The 20963-nt window shown below is 36.5% G+C and overlaps 1 protein-coding gene across 5 annotated transcripts in view; it reads left to right on the forward strand.

The window, feature by feature from the left end:
• Positions 1-20963, forward strand: part of fra (neogenin protein frazzled) — a 195756-nt gene that overhangs the window by 135545 nt on the left and 39248 nt on the right. For 3 of the 5 annotated variants that reach the window (XM_070095374.1, XM_070095369.1, XM_070095381.1), the window contains one exon: positions 1347-1442. The exons of the other annotated variants lie outside the window; for them this stretch is intronic. In XM_070095374.1, the coding sequence (XP_069951475.1) occupies positions 1347-1442 (96 nt within the window). The remainder of the gene's footprint in view (positions 1-1346; positions 1443-20963) is intronic. 5 annotated transcript variants of the gene reach the window in all.

Here is a 20963-nt window from a genome sequence, read left to right on the forward strand (position 1 = left end):
ACTATTTGTTCTTTGTTTACATACTGTTGTTGTGTATGTGCTGCTTTCTTAGCAGTATGATGTTAATAAAGGTACAATATAATGATGTTTTCCTTATTGAAATGCATCACCATTTACTGTATGGGAAAAATAGATGTAAAGAAAATGATTTCTGACAGGTTATTGTGGGGTGCATAAAAGGCATTAATTGGGGGTGAACTGTAGTACATTATGTGTACCTGTATATTGTCTCAATAATTTTCAAGAAAAAACTAATATTGCAGTATATTGAAAGTATGACAAATATTATCATTATCACATTCATGGAGCTAAACCCATAAGGGTCATGCAGCACTAAGTGCAGAGGAAAACAGTTGGCGGAGAGGGTGAGGTAGAGGTCTTGAAGGTAAGCCATCATCTGAAAGAAAGAGGAGAGGAAGGAGTCTGTTAAGAAATCCTTAAGTTTGCATTGAAAGCGGGACTGTTGGAGAGGAGAGTAGACAAAACAGTCATGTCGGAGCATTGAAGGTGTCTGAAATGAAGGTGGCATTCTCTTTGATGAACAGAACAATCTATCAAGAGATATCGCAAAATTGTACCGGTGCACTCATTTCTAAGACAGCCTTGTGTGTGTGTGTCTCTAGTGTGTCCAGTTCGTATGCATGTTTGTACTGTTTTCCATAGCTGGTGATGATGAAGGAAGGATGACTAAAAGCCCAATTGTGATTCGATGCAAAACATAAGCCTTTGACAAAGTTTAATTAATTTTCAGTGATTTCAAAGTCTTGAAACCTTTAAATTGTATTAACCTACTGTATCTAAGCTTTGGTTGTTTTTAACCCGTAAACTGTCCAAACGTAGATCTACGTTCATGTGCGTAGTGCTCCAAACGTAGATCTACATTTTTTTACATGAGTTCAAATGGAGAAAATAAAGGTTGGAGCACTACACACGTGAATGTAGATCTACATTTGGGTACGTTAAGGGTTAAATATTTTCATCATTGTTGATGATGGATGAAAGTAATCTTAGTGCTTTGCAGGTTTTTGAATGATTTAAGAGAAAACCTTCCCCAGCAAAGTTGTAGTAGTTTTTGGAGGCATATGAGGCATCTTGATTCTCACTTCAATATTCAGGATTTAATTTTCAAATATTCTGTCCATTATGTAGATAGATGATGAAGTAATTAGAAGGGCGTAGATTTTTTAAAGTGCTGCACAGTATGCAGATGATCAGAGGAATGTATAGTTTTGTTATATCTTATATTTTTATTTTTTTTATTTAGCATGATTTTTTATAGACTCTTCATGCTGCTTGTATACCCCTACTTTTTTTCTTCTTTTTCTTTTTTTGATATATACTTGTAGGTGACCAACTGAGTGAAGATGAAACGGATAAATTGTTGAATCGTCGATCCTTCAAACCCAAACCTCTCATTATGTCTTTGGATGTTTCCAATGATGGTAAGTAGTACTGTACCCACTTTTCTGCATGGTCAGCATAGCACCCTCTTTATTCTGTGCTTCTTGTAGTGAATCTTGTATGAAAGCAAGCATTATCAATCTTGATGAAAATATACCATAAGTGTTGCCCTTTCTGTCTGCAGTACAGTGGAACCTCAGCTTACAAAAGTCCCACCATGCTAATTTTTCAGGATATGAACTGTCGTTCGGTTGATTTTTTGCTTCTGGATATGAACGAAATTTCAGGATGCAATCTTCCCCCCTCAAGGGAGGTTCCTTAAATAAATAAATAAATAAAATATTTCTTTCTTTGCAAAGGTTACAATGTGTGTTTACATATCATAATGTGATTGGAGCAAGGAAAGCCACTATCATGCCAAGGCATTTTGGGCAGACTTAACCTAATACTAATAGGTGACTAAGTCTAGACAGGTGAAAAGTGTACTAGTAGTGGTTACCAGTGTTTTGCTGATGGTGGTGCCAACTACTGGCAGCTTTTTGAAGTTTCTCCTTAATGTCATTATTATTATTTTTATTATTATTAGTATGTACATGGTGATGGGCTCTTGCTCTAGGGAATTGGATCTGTGCTCCAGTTCCCTAAATTAATAATAATAATACATATGTATTAACCCTTTCAGGGTTGGTGCCGTACTAGTACGGCTTGCATGCCAGGGTTGGTGCCATACTAGTATGCATAAATTCTAGCGCCTTCAAATCTAGCGAGAGAAAACTGGTAGGCCTACACATGAAAGAATGGGTCTGTGTAGTCACTGTGCACAGTATAAAAAAAGTCCTGCAGCACACAGCACATAATGAGGAAAAAAAAACTCTGACCGTGTTTTTGCTTTAACCCTTTGAGGGTTTCGGCCATACTAGTACGGCTTACGACCCAGGGTTTTTGATGTACTAGTACGCCTAAATTCTAGCGCCCTCAAATCTAGTGGGAGAAAGCTGGTAGGCATACATGTGAAAGAATGGGACTATGTGGTCAGTGTGCACAGTATAAAAAATATCCTGCAGCACACAGTGCATAATGAGAAAAAAAAAACTTTGACCATGTTTTGGGAATAAAACAGCGACTTTGCACTGTATTTTCGTATGGTATTTATTGTTGTATTCTAGTTTTCTTGGTCTCATTTTATAGAATGGAAGACATATTACAGAAATTGAGATGATTTTGACTGGTTTTACAATGAAAAGTACCTTGAAATTGAGCTCAAAATTAGCAGAAATGTTCGAATTTTACCAAAGTTCAAAAGTAAACAAATGATGCCAAGTGTCCAATACACGTCAACTGGTGAGGCTAATATTCTTTCACAAGTTCGCTGATATTATTTATACCATTTCTACACTAATGCAGCAGTCTGCATAACAGTAAATCTTCTATTTTTTGTAAGAATAAAAATTGAAAGTAGAAAGCCAAAGAAATATAAGAGGGGCCTGGGGATGTTACTAACGAACAGAGAAAATGTTATTTTAGTGCCAGGAATGTCTTTCTTGTTTATTCTGGACTCTATTTGGAAATTGGCATCTTTTCAAATTTGTGTGAAATTGGCAAAATTGCTAAATCCTGACCACTGTATTGGATAGTTGAAATCAGTAAATGGGTGGTTTCTTGTACTCATTCAATAGAAAAAATGGAGTTCTAGAGAAATAGTTATGATTTTTGTCGACTAGTACACTGGAATTGGCCAAAAATAGGGCTCAAAGTGGGCAAAATCACCGATGCGTAAACATCGTTGAGACCGCTAAATTTGCGAGAGCATAATTCCGTAAGTTTTCCATCAAATTTAATACTTCTGGTGTCATTATGATCGGGAAAAGATTCTCTATCTTTTCATAAGAAAAAATAACTTTTTTTTTTAAATTTGGGCGACCCTGAGAACAAGTCTTGGAGAGGGCCTGTCGACCCTCAAAGGGTTAAAACAGCGACTTTGCAGTGTATTTTTGTATGCTATTTACGGTTGTATTCTAGTTTTCGTGGTCTCATTTTATAGAATGGAAGACATATTACAGAAATTGAGATGATTTTGATTGGTTTCACAATGAAAAGTACCTTGAAATTGAGCTCAAAGTAGCACAAATGTTCAGTTTGTGCCAAAGTTCAAAAGTAAACAAATCATGCCACACGTCCAATACACATCAACTGGTGAGTCTAATATTCTTTTGCAAGTGCACTGATATTATTTATACCATTTCTACACTAATGCAGTAGTCTGCATAACAGTAAGTCTTCTATTTTTTTGTGAGAATAAAAATTTAAAGTGGAAAGCAAAAGAAATGTAAGAGAGGCCTGGGGACATGACTAATGAACAGTAAAATTTTTATTTTAGTACCAGGAATGTCTGTCATGTTTATTCTGACCCTATTTGGAAATTGGCATCTTTTGAAATTAGAGTGAAATTGGTAAAATTGCCTATTTCTGACCACTTTATTGGATAGTTGAAATCGAAAATGGGTGGTTTCTTGTACATATTTGATAGACAAAATGGAGTTCTAGCGAATTAGTTATGACTTTTGTCGACTAGTACATTGGAATTGGCCAAAAATAGGGCTCAAAGTGGGCGAAATTGCCGCTGCATAAACATTATTGAGACCGCTAACTTCGCAAGAGCATAATTCCATAAGTTTTCCATCAAATTTCATACTTTTGTTGTCATTATGATCGGGAAAAGATTCTCTTATCATTTCCTAAGAATTTTTTTTTTTTTTTTTTAAATTTCCGACCCTGAGAACAAGTTTAGGAGAGGGCCTGCCGACCCTGAAAGGATTAATAGTAATAATAATAATAATAATAATAATAATAATAATAATAATAATAATAATAATAATAATAATAATACATTTTTTTTTTTTCAACAAGTCGGCCGTCTCCCACCGAGGCAGGGTGACCCAAAAAAAAGAAAGAAAATCCCCAAAAAGAAAATACTTTCATCATCATTCAACACTTTCACCACACTCGCACATTATCACTGTTTTTGCAGAGGTGCTCAGAATACAACAGTTTAGAAGCATACACATATAAAGATACACAACATATCCCTCCAAACTGCCAATATCCCAAACCCCTCCTTTAAAGTGCAGGCATTGTACTTCCCATTTCCAGGACTCAAGTCCGACTATATGAAAATAATACATATGTATTAATAATAATAATAATAATAACAAAAAAAACAGTGATAATGTGCGAGTGTGGTGAAAGTGTTGAATGATGATGAAAGTATTTTCTTTTTGGGGATTTTCTTTCTTTTTTGGGTCACCCTGCCTCGGTGGGAGACGGCCGACTTGTTGAAAAAAAAAAAAAAAAAAAAAAATAATAATAATAATAATAATACAGTATATGTAATAGCAATATTTATTTATTAATTTGAACATGATACAGTGAAGTACAAAAGAATACAGTTAAATATTAATATGTTGTCATTTTTAGACATTTTTTGTAATTTTTTTTTTCATATTTTTGTGTTAAATGCTTCAAAATACAAATTGGTAACCCACTGAGTGGCTGTAGGTACAGGTGCTAGACCATGGCTCTCTCAGTGCCAACCAAGGGTCAAAAGGAAGAGGAGGTGTGCCGCTCTGAGTGACCACAGCAGACCCTTGGGATGCGTAATTTTGTCTTATACATGTATTGTACAAATTTCTTTCACAATGCCTCGTCCAAAGAGACAGTATTAGTGTTCAAGCAGCAAGAAGTTCAGGAAGCGATTAGAAACTATGAAAAAAGCTAGAGAAACGAAGAAGGCAGTAGCATAGACTGAGGCACCTGGCTGCCACCACCACCACCACCACCATTACCACCACCACTGTGGCCACAGTGATCATATCTTTACCTATATATACATCTGTCTTGACCACACCTGTGGTTACATATGTGACAACCTCAACACTAATCATAGATAAACACAAGCTAGGTGTGGGGTTATGGACTGGGAACATACTAGAGTGGGAGAGTAAACGGCGGATGCTTTCTGCTGCTGCCAGCGTCGCCATCACTTTCCATATTATGGCCTATTTTATTCATTCTTGAGTATATATCATGTTTCTGTGTTATTAATATTGTTTATTCTGTCATATTAGTTGAATTGTGATAGATAACTAACCCATAGAGCTGGTATTAGCATTATTTTGTCATGCCTCCCGAGAGGCTGGAATGGATTAATTGCATTTCAATTAATTTAAATGAGGAAAATTGACTCAGCATATGAACAAATCAGGATACGAACAAGAACACGAAACGGATTAAATTCATAAGCCGAGGTTCCACTGTATTAACCTTACAGCTACAAAGAATCGTCTTTTTTTTTTTTATGTTTGCATATCATATATATTAAGCTTTGTGTTCTTGCTAAAATTTTTTAATGTTTGTGTGTTTCACAGTTATAGTCGAGTCCCATTAACTCAAAATCCTTGAGGCCAAGGGCATTGGGTCATAACCAAATTTTCAGCTGACACAAAATAGTAGAGGACCCCACCAAACCACTTATTTTCAATAAACAGTTTTTCTCGGCTATTTTTTCACCACATGCACTCATATTTTGTATGTTAATTTATGCATGTGTGGAGTATTCATGTAAATATGGTAAATATGTTATTAGTAAAAAAAATATACATTTAATAGTGTAATTACAATTTTGTCAAAGATTAATTATATTTATAATTTTTTCCTATTATTTTTACCTTATGCATTGATATTTTTATATTATTGATATGTGTTGAGCCCACATTTGTTTCGTTATGATTGGTCAAGAACTGTAAATATAAAAACACGTATGTTTATTGGTCAGTGCCCGTGTGTAGTACCTATGCAGTGGGTGAAATGGCAACACTAGTTACTTTTTCAGCCTCCTTCCCTACCATAGCACAGTATTGTATGTATACATACAACAGTACCTTGCATAGTACTGTTAATACATATCAAAAAAAATAGTGCACTATGCAATACTATACTGACCAAGGTATTATTAAAATGTGTTTTAATGTAGTGCGTTCCATCAGTATGATTAATTGTGTCGGATTGTGAAAATATTCAGCCGTTTGCTTAGTACAAATCGCTGCACACAAAACTCTTGCACCTGCTTGCAGATAAAAAATTACAGAAGATAAAAATGAAAAAAATAGTAGTACTAAAGATTTTTATTACAGTTGTGAATAAATAATGTACTATGCATATAGTAAAGTAAAAGATCATCTTTATTTTGAAAAACAGTTGAGCAACTTATTTTGCAGTTTTTCTTCTTTTTATCAACATACATATCTTTATAATTTCTAGTTTTTTATGTAATGTTAACTATTTATGTTTACTAGAATACTTAGCATTGTTGCATTGCCTCTTTCCACTCATATTTGCATATAAAAGGGGTACTAATACTTCATATAATAAAGAGAAAAATTTGTGTATATGTATGTACTGTATAGGACTACACAGCTTCACTGCTCAGGGTTTGGAGTGATACTGATGCTTGCATCACACAAGTCTGGTATATACATAGCAGTAGTCTAATATTGGGGCTTAATGTAGTTAAATAAAATTTATATTATTAAATTTATATGATAAAATTTATATTATTAAATTTCTTAAATTTCAAACCTGTACTGTTCAAAACTGTACTATGCAAGGCATTGCTGTACAGATATGTATGTATGTATGTATGTGTGTATGTATGTATGTATGTATATATTTACATAATTTGTTTGTTTCTGAAATCACAGCTTAGAAGAGTTGTTTACATGACAGAAGTCAAACATAAAACCAAAATAGAAATTTGGAGCTTAATAAAGTTCAATGCCTTAGAAATGCTGAAAGTGAGGTAACTAGCCTGTGTGAATCAATTTTAATGTTTCCAAGAGTGACTACTTATGTTAATCACAGATAATAAATTTAAACTTTGTCCAGAAGTTTTCAGAGTCAAGAAAAATGGCAAAGCTTTGCCCTTCTATAAATTGAGAATTATTTTTTTTGCAAAATATTCAGTGCTGGCCAAAATTTTAGATAAAAGTAAATTATCATTTTGTTCAAAAGTCAAGAATAACTCCATTGAACTATGTTTGAAAGGGCAATGCATGAGCGTGTTTGATAGGAGTGAATGGAGACAAATGGTTTTTAATACTTGACGTGCTGTTGGAGTGTGAGCAAAGTAACATTTATGAAGGGGTTCAGGGAAACCGGCAGGCCGGACTTGAGTCCTGGAGATGGGAAGTACAGTGCCTGCACTCTGAAGGAGGGGTGTTAATGTTGCAGTTTAAAAACTGTACTGTAAAGCACCCTTCTGGCAAGACAGTGATGGAGTGAATGATGGTGAAAGTTTTTCTTTTTCGGGCCACCCTGCCTTGGTGGGAATCGGCCAGTGTGATAATAAAAAAAAAAAATAAAAAAAATTTTATTTGTTAACTCTTTCACTGTCTTGTATGTAGATCTATGTTATTGATGCTAGGGTTGCTTACATAGATCTACTCTTTGAGCTCAGTTCCCTCAGATAAGCTGTGAGCAGTAAATTTTGGCATAGACATGAGAGAATGAATCTGTGCAGCGAATGTACACAGTATAAAAACTCCTGCTCCAGATTGTACGTGATGAGAAAAGTAAACCTTTTGCTTTTTGTTTGGTTTAATATAGTGAATTTGAGGTGTTTTCTAGGATGGTTTTTATGGTTTTATTGGCTGTTTCATTGTATCATTTGGTAGAATAAACACATACTACTTAAGTAGAGGAAATTTTGGTTCATTTCAGGACCAGAAGTAGCTTGAAATGGAGCTTAAAATAGCAGAAATATTTGATTTTTGACAAATTTTCTGAGGATGAGTAAGGCATCCCCTTCCCTGCACCCCTAGTCTGTTTTATGGGTTTTTACTAAGTTTGATTCAATTATTGGAATGTTGTAAATCATGACCAGTCATTCTTGGTTATTATTTTATTATCTGATAAATAGAGTACAGCCTCTCTTCACTTAGCGACGGAGTTCCATTCCTAAGACCATGCCGATAAATGAATTTGTCACTAAGTGAGGAGCATACTATAACAGTAGTGAGTTGGTGTCAACCATCTTTGATATTGTTTTACTGTCACCTTTGCACCATTTGTAATATTTCTTCCATATTTTTTAATGTTTTTACAGTAGTGTTATGTATATTGTATTAAACAGAATATAGGAAATCAGCTCTAATATACATTACCTAGGTATGCATTCTGGTCAGAGAGCCCATCATAAGTCAGAGTCGTCAGTAAATGAGTATGTCGCTAAGTGAAGAGAGACTGTAATCCTTCAATTTTTTTGTGTGATGAATTCAAAATGGAGGGCAAGTGTCATATAGGAGAAGCCTGAGGACATGATTAATGAAAAGAGGAAATATTGTTTTAGTGCCTAGAATGTCTGCACAGTTTATTCTGGACTATGGTTTTAAAGTGGAACTTTTTGAATATTTTGTAAAATTGGCCGACTTACCAAATTCTGTGCACTTTATAGGGCAGTTTGATAAAATGGAAGGCATATTAGTGAAATAAATAAGAATTTGGTCATATTGAGCAATAAGAATCAAAGTGGGGAAAATCAACGATGCTTAAATTGTGCCCACACTGCTAACTTTGTGTCCGCTTAATTCCATAAGCTGTCCATCAAATTTCATATTTTTGGCATCATTACCTTCAGAAAAAGATTCTCTACTATTTCAAAAGAATATATATATATATATATATATACAGTGGACCCCCAGTTAACGATATTTTTCCACTCCAGAAGTATGTTCAGGTGCCAGTACTGACCGAAATTGTTCCCATAAGGAATATTGTGAAGTAGAGTAGTCCATTTCAGACCCCCAAACATACACGTACAAATGCACTTACATAAATACACTTACATAATTGGTCGCATTCGGAGGTGATCGTTATGCGGGGGTCCACTGTATATATATATATATGTAAGTGTATTTATGTAAGTGCGTTTGTACGTGTATGTTTGCGGGTCTGAAATGGACTAATGTACTTCACAATATTCCTTATGGGAACAAATTCGGTCAGTACTGACACCTGAACATACTTCTGGAGTGAAAAAATATCGTTAACCGGGGTCCACTATATATATATATATATATATATATATATATATATATATATATATATATATATATATATATATATATATATATATATATATATATATATATATACATATACATATATATATACATATATATACATATACATATATATATACACACACACACACACACACACACACACACACACACACACACAGTGGACCCCCTCATAACGATCAGCTCCCAACTCGACCAATTATGTAAGTGTATTTTTGTAGGTGCTTTTGTAGGTGTATTTTTGGGGGTCTGAAACGGACTAATCTAATTCACAATATCTCTTATGGGAACATTCGGTCTATAACGGCACCCAAACAGACTTCTGGATTGAAATAATATCGTTATGCGGGGGTCCACTGTATATACAGTAAGGCCCCGCTTTACGGCGTTTTGCCTTACGGCGTTCCGCTAATATGGCGATGTCAAATTATGACCAAAATTTGCTATACGGGAAGCGGTCTTTCAAATACGGCGCACCCCATCCGGTTTGTTTACATTCTCTGTGTGAAGGCTTACTCAGCCCTGTAACAACTTCAGTCAGTATTACCAAGGCTGGCTCCTCCTCAGGAAAATTAATGAATAGAAAAAGAAATAATGACAGACAATGATAAACACTTTATTATTTAGAAATGGAAAATGTAAAACAATAAAACATGAATGGGCATCCTAATTGAAAGAAAAATGAAAAATAAAATAAAAAAAATTACATTTGAACTCAATGCTAATATAGGTATATCGTGGTAATGGGGTGTCAGGTGTTGGTGACACTGTGTGTTGTTGAAATCGTAGCCATTGCTGATGTAGGGGAGGGTAGCAGGTGTTGGTGACCACCACTGGCTCGTTCTTCACAGAGTATGGCCGTGAGTAATTACTTCAGATGACAGGAAAACAGGTTCGTTACCACTGCTATGATGAGGGGTTAGGTCCTGCATTGGCATACATAACAGGTAAGTAGATTAAACATGGGACGTCTCAGGACGTTAGTCCGTCTCCTTCTATTCTTCTCGTTGGTTGGCAGGTGACCCTCTCTGTCATTCCAAGCTGTAAAGAGAGACAGATTACCCACTGCTTAAGAAATCACTCTCCATGATAAGTACAATACCTAAAAGATGTGGTGATTATTAAAACATTTAACAGATAAACACTGAAAGGACTAAGTTAATTATTGGTCAAAAGTGAAGCTTTCAACCAATAAGTCCACAAAAATATGATCAGGAGTGTACTTACAGTAGTGTTGGGAGCTGTGAGTCGAGTGATTTACTGTTTGACCGGAGCCCCACACGTCACCTTTCGGGGGGGGGGAAGAGGGAGGGGAAGGGATAGCGGGAGCTAGACTGACCCTACCTTAACAAGCAGCCAGCAATCAAACTATCACTTTCGGGGAGGGGGAAAAAAAGGGGGGGGGAATAGCGGGAGCTGGACTTACCCTACCTTAACAAGTAGCCGGCAATGAAACTATTGTTACTATACACTCCCTCGCTACTCCTATCTATTGAACTTTTCCCTCACACTCCCCCATACCAAGACTTATAGTCAAGGAGTATAAGAAGAATAGGTGAGGAAAAAGTTCTAACATGTGGAAGTCGCGTAAGGCAACAAATCTTCTACTGACTGTCACGACTTAACCAGTCAGAGAAATAATTGGATGAACCATTGATATACACAATATGGAACTTAAAAGCTTGGAGTGCCAATGTCCACTTCAAGAGGCGACTGTTGGTTCCCTTAAAAGTTTCTAGGTATATCAAAGGTTTGTGGTCCGTTTCTAAAATGAATTCTTTTCCCAGCAAATAAAATTTAAGTTTGGAGATACCCCACACAAGGGCCAAACATTCCTTTTCTATGGTGGAGTATCTCGTTTCTGATCCTGCAGCACACTGTGTATAATGAGAGAAAAAACTGAAATCATGATTTTTCGATTAAAACAGCAACTTTGCAGTGTTTTTTCGTATGTTTTTTATAGTTGTATTTGCGATTTCTAGGGAAGGAGTTTCCGGCTTAGGAAGCATACAGGGAAGGGAGTACCATCATGGTATTGTAGTAGCACTGCACCTAAGCCAATATTGGAGGCATCAGTTCTTAATCGATAGAATAGAAGTAATACTAGTGAAATAGCTAAGAATTTGGTTGATTGGAATAATGTAATTGGCCTAAAATGGGAGTCAAATTCGGCAATATCGCCAATTCGTAAATAACTTTTTGTTTTATTACCTTCACAAAAAGATTCTCTACGATTTTAAGAAAAAATAACAAATCTTGGATTAAGATTTGGGCCTTGGACCCTGAAAGGGTTAAGTATAGGGTCTTTCGATAAGATACTTTTAATCTCATTAAACTTTTCCCGAGCTACGTCGAAAAGTTCAAGAGGTTCCTTCACAGACTTTTTAAGGAAGTCGGATAAGATGCCTGTAAGATCAGTAAGGTTCGGGATAAACCGTGCATAAAAATTTACAGAACCAAGAAAGCTACGCATGAGCTTCTTGGTTTTGGGGAATTTAAATTCTAATAAAGCTTTGATCTTACTGGGGAGAGGCTGTAGAGAGTTATTAGAAAGTATCAGTCCAAGATATCTAATCTTGTTATACCCAAGGAAGCATTTCTTCGGCTTGGCAGTGAGGCCATGTGAGCATAACCTACGCAAAACTGATGTTAATGTTTGGATATGTTCGCCCCACGTGGATGTCATTACGTAAATGTTATCAAAATAAACTGAAACATTTGGCATATTACCCAAGACCTTTCTCATCAGTCTCACATAGGTAGCACAGGCAGTTACCAAACCGAAGGGCATAGTTCTATACTGCATCAGTGCTTGGTGGGTAGGAAAAGCAGTGTACTGCTTAGAAGAAGGATCTAACATTACTTGATGATATGCTTGCGCAATATCAATCTCTGAAAAGAAGGAAGCATCATAAAATTTATGTAGATCGCTATCTATTAAGGGCATAGGTTCAGCATCCCACCGAGTTATAGCATTAAGGCCTCTGAAGTCAATAGCAAGTCGATATGAATTATCCTCCTTCTTAACCATGACTACTGGTGAGCAATATGCAGATACTGAAGGTTCAATGATCTTTAGTGTTAATAATTTGTCTACCTCTCGGTCAAATGCATCCCTAAGGTGAACTGGAACTGGGTATAATTTCTGTCTGATCGGATTGTCTGTCAATAAGTCAATCTTATGGACTACCGTGGAGGTAACACCTGGAATATCAGTAAAGACGTCTGAAAAGTTACTCACACATTGAAGTAGTTCATGTCTCTTATGGTCATCCAAAGATTCATTAATATTAATGTTGGTTGCACCCGAGTGGTCAAGAGTCACCAAGTCATGTAGTTCTTCATCATAGTTTAAGTTAGAGGTGTCAATTACACACACCTTACATTCTTCAGTTGTCTTATCAAGTTCGTGTGGAAAAACTAAGTCAAAGTTATTAAGGCAGTTAACCGAATTTCTTCGGTAATATTTCTTAAGGATGTTGATATGATAAAGCTTAGGTTTCCCCTTGACTTCTATGAGGTAGTCAACTTTCCCACAAATTTTTAATACTTTATATGGACCTTTCCATGCTACTAATAATTTATTTGACTTGATAGGCAAAGGTACCAGAACTTCATCCCCTACTTTAAAACTTCTCCTCTGACTTTTGGAATCAAAATAGGTTTTGTACTGGTCCATTGACAAGCTTAGGTTTTTTGAAACTATGTCAGAGGTCTCCTCAAGTTTAGATCTAAGGTCAAGGAGGAACTGGTAAGAAGACTGAACCTCAGCATTTACCTCCTCATTAGTCCATAAGTCATGAAGGATGGACAATGGACCTCTTGCCTGTCTACCATAGAGAAGTTCAAAAGGTGAAAACCCCATAGAGTCACTGGGAACTTCCCTCATGGCAAACAAAGCACAGGGTAGGTAACGATGCCACTCCTTATGTTTAAGGGAGCAAAGTTTCCTTAAAATGGACTTGAGAATCGAATGCTGGCGCTCAATCCTCCCATTACAGCTGGGATGATAGGGTGTGATGAAGAGAGGCTTCACTCCCAGAAGTTGGTATAGATGTTGCATTAAGTCAGATGTGAATTGTGTCTCATGGTCAGACAAAATTTCTCTAGGGATGCCCACTCTGGAGAAGATGGACAAAAGGGCTTCAGCCACCTCTGTAGTAGTTATGGTCTTTAAGGGAACGGCTTCAGGGAAACTCGAAGCATAATCAACTAATGTTAATATATATATATGTCCCCCAGATGAAAGTGGAGATAAAGGACCAACGATGTCAATAGCTACTCTTTCAAACGGTACCGTAAAGATAGGCATTTTGACCATAGGTACTCGCCTGATACCTCGGGAGGATGACAGTTGGCAAACTTTGCACGATCTACAATAGGTAGTGACATCTGAGGACATTTTTGGCCAAAAATAGGTTTCCCTAATTTTATTTAAGGTTTTACGATGCGAGAAATGTCCGGCCACTGGCAGGTCATGAGCCATTTTAAGAACAGTCTCTCTGCATTGACTTGGAACAACTAAGATGGAATAGTTTATCTCATCTGAATTTAATTTGAATACTGACTTGTACAAGATACCTTTTATATATTCAAATTTATATGAAAAGTTTTTCCTTTGGATAACTTGATTTTGTTTAGCGGCATTATGGCAATTCTGAAGAGAAGGGCAATTACGTTGTAAATTGACAAAGGAGTCCTTCGATATATCTAAAGGCTTAAAGTCAGGAAAAATCAAAGGATGGACAGTAGGAGAAGCCTGGGCTTTGGTCTGAGCCCTAGTCAAGACATTTATGGTATCGGAGGTGATATCTTCACTTTCATCTAACAAGTGAACCGTGATCCTACTACCTCGCTTTCGAAAGTAACATCACTGGTTTTTAATCCCACATGAATCTCACGAGACATTGTCTCATCTGAACTTTCGAGGGGCTTCTCTGACTACAGGAAGAGGATCTGAAACACTTATGTCCATCTTTGGTGATGAAAGGTCAACCTCAGAAGGAAGAATGGCACCTTTTACATTACCTATTAGTACGGAGCAAGAAGTGATGGGAGCTAGTACGGCTTCAGACCAACCTGTGAACCATTTAGACCTAATGTAACAACGGATGGTAGGAAAAGTGTCTGTACGGCCCAGGTAGTCTGAAAGTATAGCAGAGGAATGAGTTTCTTTAAGAATAGGGAACAGCTTATCAGAAATGACTATACATGTGCATCCAGTGTCTCGTAAAATGGTAGATACATTACGTCCATTAACTGTTCCTGAACAGAAGGGTGCTTGGTCATTACAGTCTTTAAAACATCTTCCAACTTTTTGGACCTTCTTAGAAGGACAATCTGGACGTTTATGTCTTTTAACACCACACAAATGACAAACAGGAATAAAAGAAGTCACTTTATTTTCCACTAGAGGCTTTGATTTCTTAAGGTCTGATGAACCCTTGCCCTTAGGGTTCGATCCCTTTAGGTCTTTATAGGAATTGTGAGCCTCAGCATACAAGTCAGCGGCCTCAGCAACTTCCTCAGCTTTAATCAGGTTACGTTCTCTAATGAATGTTCTTATCTGGTGGGGAAGAGCTACCAGGAACTGGTCAGCAACCATGAAGTCTCTAAGAGATTCATAACTGTGATCAATTCCTGAACTCTATCCAAAAGTCGAACAAACGAAAGAGTGTTACCTGTAACTGCTGAAAGTTCTGGCCAGGCTGTAAGGTGGCATACCTGAAATCTTTCCTGTAAGAATTAGTGGTTTTTTATGCTTTAAGGATTGCCTTCTTCAGTAGGTTATAATTACATATGATATCCTGCGACAAAGTTGCATAGATATTCAAGGCTGTACCAGAAAATAACATTCCTAACCTGGTAGCCCAGGTGTCAGCAGGCCATTCACAGAGGGTAGCAGTATTTTCGAACCTGATAATGTATGAAGTTATGTCGTCCCCCTCTGTGAAGGGAGGTAAATTAGGTGTTGGAATATGTGCACTGACTGCACGTTGTTCCATTACTCCTTCCTCTAATTGTTGTTGTGTAAAAGTTAACTTTTTATTCTCTAATTCAAGGCGAGATTTTTCGAGCTCGCGATCCTTTTCTCTCTCTATTAACTCATGTTCTCTATCCTTTGCTCTTTCCTCAAGTTCTCTTAATTTAACTTGTTCCTCATGTATTTTAGCTTGTTCCTCACGTTCTCTAGCTCTTTCCTCACGATCAAGTCTATCACGCTCTTTTTGGTCTTCTCGCTCTCTTTCTGTCTTTCTTGGCTTTCTCTTTCAATTCTCTCTCTCTCCTTTTTCTCTTCTCTTTCATTTCTCTCTCTCTCCTTTTTCTCTTCTCTTTCCCTTTCTAACTGTCTTTCTTCTCTCTCAATTCTCTCTCTTTCAAGTCTTTCCTGGATCTTAGCACTAATGAAAGATTCTAAATTTTTCCCTGTTATTCCTAACTTACTTCCAGCATTCATCCAAAACTGGTATTCCTCCATGCTCGCAAGAATAACTTAAACTATCAGGGGAAATGAAATGGGTATTAAAGAAAACGGAGGGTTCAATTCCTGCTCCGCTCAAACTGTAAATAAACCAGAGGGCTCGATCTCTACTTCAATTAAACAATATGTATTAATTAAAATGAAGGGTTCTGTGCCGGCTCCGAGCAAACAAATCAAGAGTGTCCTACGACAGTTCCCTTGATATAATAAAGAGCTCAATGAAACAAATTGTCGCTGGAAAATCTTGGGTCCCTAGAGTCTAATCCTCCAAAGTGTTTCAAGCTCAAAAAGATGGCAGAATTAAATATTGCATCCTGCCTGACTTGACTTACAATAAATTGAGACTATAACAATCACCAAATCTTTTAAATACCTGTACCATAGTCCTACCATAGAGAATGATTACTCATGGCTGGTGGTAACCGTCTGTGGTATGCGGCGTTGAAGTTCCAATAGTAGATTCGAGATGGAGTTGAATCTTGATTCAGTTGAGTTGATCCTGGCAAGGTCGCCACTTGTGAAGGCTTACTCAGCCCTGTAACAACTTCAGTCAGTATTACCAAGGCTGGCTCCTCCTCAGGAAAATTAATGAATAGAAAAAGAAATAATAACAGACAATGATAAACACTTTATTATTTAGAACCGGAAAATGTAAAACAATAAAACATGAATAGGTATCCTAATTGAAAGAAAAATGAAAAATGAAATGAAAAAAATTACATTTGAACTCAACGCTAATAGAGGTATATCGTGGTGATGGGGTGTCAGGTGTTGGTGACACTGCGTGTTGTTGAAATCGTAGTCGTTGCTGATGTGGGGGGGGTAGCAGGTGTTGGTGACCACCACCGGCTTGTTCTTCACAGAGTATGGCCGTGAGTAATTACTTCAGATGACAGGAAAACAGGTTCGTTACCACTGCTATGATGAGGGGTTAGGTCCTGCGTTGGCATACATAACAGGTAAGTAGATTAAACATGGGACATCTCAGGACGTTAGTCCGTCTCCTTCTATTCTTCTCGTTGGTTGGCAGGTGACCCTCTCTGTCATTCCAAGCTGTAAAGAGAGACAGATTACCCACTGCTTAAGAAATCACTCTCCATGATAAGTACAATACCTAAAAGATGTGGTGATTATTAAAACATTTAACAGATAAACACTGAAAGGACTATGTTAATTATTGGTCAAAAGTGAAGCTTTCAACCAATAAGTCCACTAAAATATGATCAGGCGTGTACTTACAATAGTGTTGGGAGCTGTGAGTCGAGTGATTTACTGTTTGACCGGAGCCCCACACGTCACCTTTCGGGGGGGGGAAGGGAAGGGATAGCGGGAGCTAGACTGACCCTACCTTAACAAGCAGCCAGCAATCAAACTATCACTTTCGGGGAGGGGGAAAAAGGGGGGGGAATAGAGGGAGCTGGACTTACCCTACCTTAACAAGTAGCCGGCAATGAAACTATTGTTACTATACACTCCCTCGCTACTCCTATCTATTGAACTTTTCCCTCACACTCTGTGACCACATCTATTATGTCAGGAAACTTTCCAAAATTTCAAGTGTTTTAAAGTTACTGCATATTTCATATGTACTCTGATAATTATACTTATAGGATCCCATGGTAGAAAAAGTGTTATGCTTAGATTCCACTCACATGACAGGAAAAAAGACTTAATTATTGCATCTATTAAAGTAAAGAAAGAGGTATAAATAAACGAGTGTCTTACCAAAAAACGTCAGAACCTCCTGTATAGAGTCAGAAAACTTAAGTGGGAGAATAACGACACAATACACCAATGCTTCACACGGGATGGGGAAATTCTTGTTAGGAAAACAAATGTAGGTCAACTGTACACAATCACGAACGAGAATGATCTATCACGATTTCTCAGGGATACTAATCTTACAGAGAATAACTAAACAATGTCCAACTTAAAAGCCTACGTAGTGTAGTGTATGTTTTGCTCCATTATTGTTCAGATTTCATTGTACAATCTCTTAGTAATTAAATAATCAACTACCTCATTTTGTGATTTTACTAGTAAGCATAAGTCACCTTATGTAATTTTCTTATTTACTATTGTTTACTTAAACATTAGCTGAATTGATACTTTCTCTGTCCATATTACTACCTCATATTTTTTTAAATACTACCAATTGATATTACTTACTAAAATTAATAATTATCATTTTTACTATAATTTCAATTTACTCTTAACATTTTTGACATTTAATAACCATTACTTGTCTAATTACCTTTACCTGTTTTAATACCACATTTACTATCTTAGAGTACTCTTAATTACCTTGTACTGCCATATAACCTCTAGTATAACTACCAGTGCAATACAGTGGACCCCCGCATAACGATGGCATCACATAGCGATTTTTCCGCATACCGATTACTTTTATCGCAAAATTTTTGCCGCGCATACCGATTAAAAACCCGCTTACCGATTTTCGTCCGAGACGCGTCCAATGTGCCCTCAGCCAGCCTCACATGTGCCGGCCGTCCCATTGTTTACCAGCCAGCCTCCGCGGTAACATCCAAGCATACACTCTGAATATTTCGTATTATTACAGTGTTTTCGGTGCTGTTTCTGGAAAATAAGTGACCATGGGCCCCAAGAAAGCTTCTAGTGCCAACCCTGTGGTAAAAAGGGTGAGAATTAGTATGGAAATTAAGAAAGATTTTGAAGGGTTTGGGGCTAACCCTGAGAAGCCTATGCCAGTTGTGGAATCCATTGTGCCTACTTCAAAGATTAAGGAAATGTGTGCACAGTGGGTTGAACTGCAAACCTTTATAGATGAAAATCACCCTGACACAGCTGTTGCAAGCCGTGCTGGTGACTATTTCAATGACAATGTTGTGGCCCATTTTAGACAAATCGTAAAGGAACGGGAGGTACAGAGCTCTATGGACAGATTTGTTGTGCGACAGAGGTCCAGTGACTCTCAAGCTGGTCCTAGTGGCATTAAAAGAAGAAGGGAAGTAACCCCGGAAAAGGACTTGCTACCTCAAGTCGTAATGGAAGGGGATTCCCCTTCTAAACAGTAAGAAGATAATGCTCTCCCCTCCTCCCATCCCATCAATCATCACCAGATCTTCAATAAAAGTAAGTGTCATTTAATTGTGCATGCCTTTTTCAGTTTGTGTGTATTAAAATTAACATTTCATGTGGTAAAAAAAAAATTTTTTCATACTTTTGGGCGTCTTGCACGGATTAATTTGATTTCCATTATTTCTTATGGGGAAAATTCATTCGCATAACGATTATTTCGCATAACGATGAGCCCTCTTGCACGGATTAAAATCGTTAACCGGGGGTCCACTGTATTGAATGAAATAAACATTACTTTTTCACTTTTTTTGTAATCATTATTACTACTAAAATTTTATTAAACACCATATTTACTACCAGTCGATTTTACTTTTGTACATTAAACATTATTTTATACTTCCCATAACATTTTGTTGCCAAATTTTCAAGTTTGTATATTCAACTCCAACCTTTATATTATCCTTTGTACCTGTGTACCTGTCTACCATCTTACTATCATATTATAACCAAGACATTACCATTGTTATTTTTTACTATTATTCTTTTGGTACTTTAATTGTGAATTTTATTTTGTCAATTTAAATCTAGTTATACTCTTGATCTTGTCAACAACCTATACCAGACCCTAGTGCAATTGCAAGTACCATTTCAATTTGTATTTTTATATTATAAGTTTATATTATAATTCCTACTCTAAGATTGTTTTCATATCTTAGTGACTATATTGTGTGTGCAATTAGTGTATATTTCAATTATATTATTGTTCAAGGCCCTTAACTATCTTTTGCTAACTAGTACCAACTACCTCATATATCTTTTTTTTTTTTTTTTGCTTTTTTTATACTTTTTTTATTCTTTTGCTACCTTAACTTGTATATTTTATCTTGTCAATTTAAATCTAGTTATACTCTAATTCTTGTAAACAACTTATATAACACCTTAGTGCAATTACAATTGAGAGTCTTGTGTTTTTATATTATTAGATTAAACTCAGTTGTACTATAGTCAATACCAAATTCATTATATTAGACCATATTGCAATTACTAGTGAGAGACTGGTGCTATTTTTAATTTGTATTTTTATATTATTAGATTAAATCTAGTTGTACTATAGCTCATTCTAGCTCAAAACATAGACTCCACAAAAGTCATTATATTAGACCTTAGTGCAATTACAAGTGAGAGTCTTGTTCTATTTTAAATTTGTATTTTTATATTACTAGTTTATACCTAGTTGTACTTTAGTTCATTCCAGCACAACACATAGACAACATCAACTTCATTATGTGTAGTAGTGACTATACTCTATATGACCAAAATACTCTAGCTATATACTTATCCAAGCTTCCCACCACTACAGATATCAGTACTAGAACTCAACACATAACTCAGGATATAAATAACCATAATTTAAACCTAGAAGATGATTGATCACGTTGACCCTGATCTAAACCTCCATAATCTGACACCCAATCAAAACCTATTGGAAAGTAACTGCCTTTATTACACAGCATCACAAGCCAGCACTATCCTAAACAATGCTAAAAGCCTATCAGTACTTAACTACAACATCAGGTCCTTAAGCAAACACTATGATGACCTCCTGGCACTCCTTGAATCACTAAAGACACCCTTCTCCTGCATTATTCTTACTGAGACCTGGCTTAAGCAGGACACAATAGATATCTACCCTCTACCAGGATACACAGCAATTCACAACTGCAGACCAAACCAAGTTGGGGGTGGTATTGCAATCTATTACTCTAACCAGTTATCTTGTATTAGCACCACTTGCTTTAGTGATGAATATGGGGAATACATTTTTGCTAATTTTACTGTAAAAAACCTTAAGACACCTATAACAATCGGTGCCATTTACCGGATAC

This window comes from Cherax quadricarinatus, chromosome 4 (assembly GCF_038502225.1).
Source record: "Cherax quadricarinatus isolate ZL_2023a chromosome 4, ASM3850222v1, whole genome shotgun sequence".
Classification (NCBI taxonomy): domain Eukaryota; kingdom Metazoa; phylum Arthropoda; class Malacostraca; order Decapoda; family Parastacidae; genus Cherax; species Cherax quadricarinatus.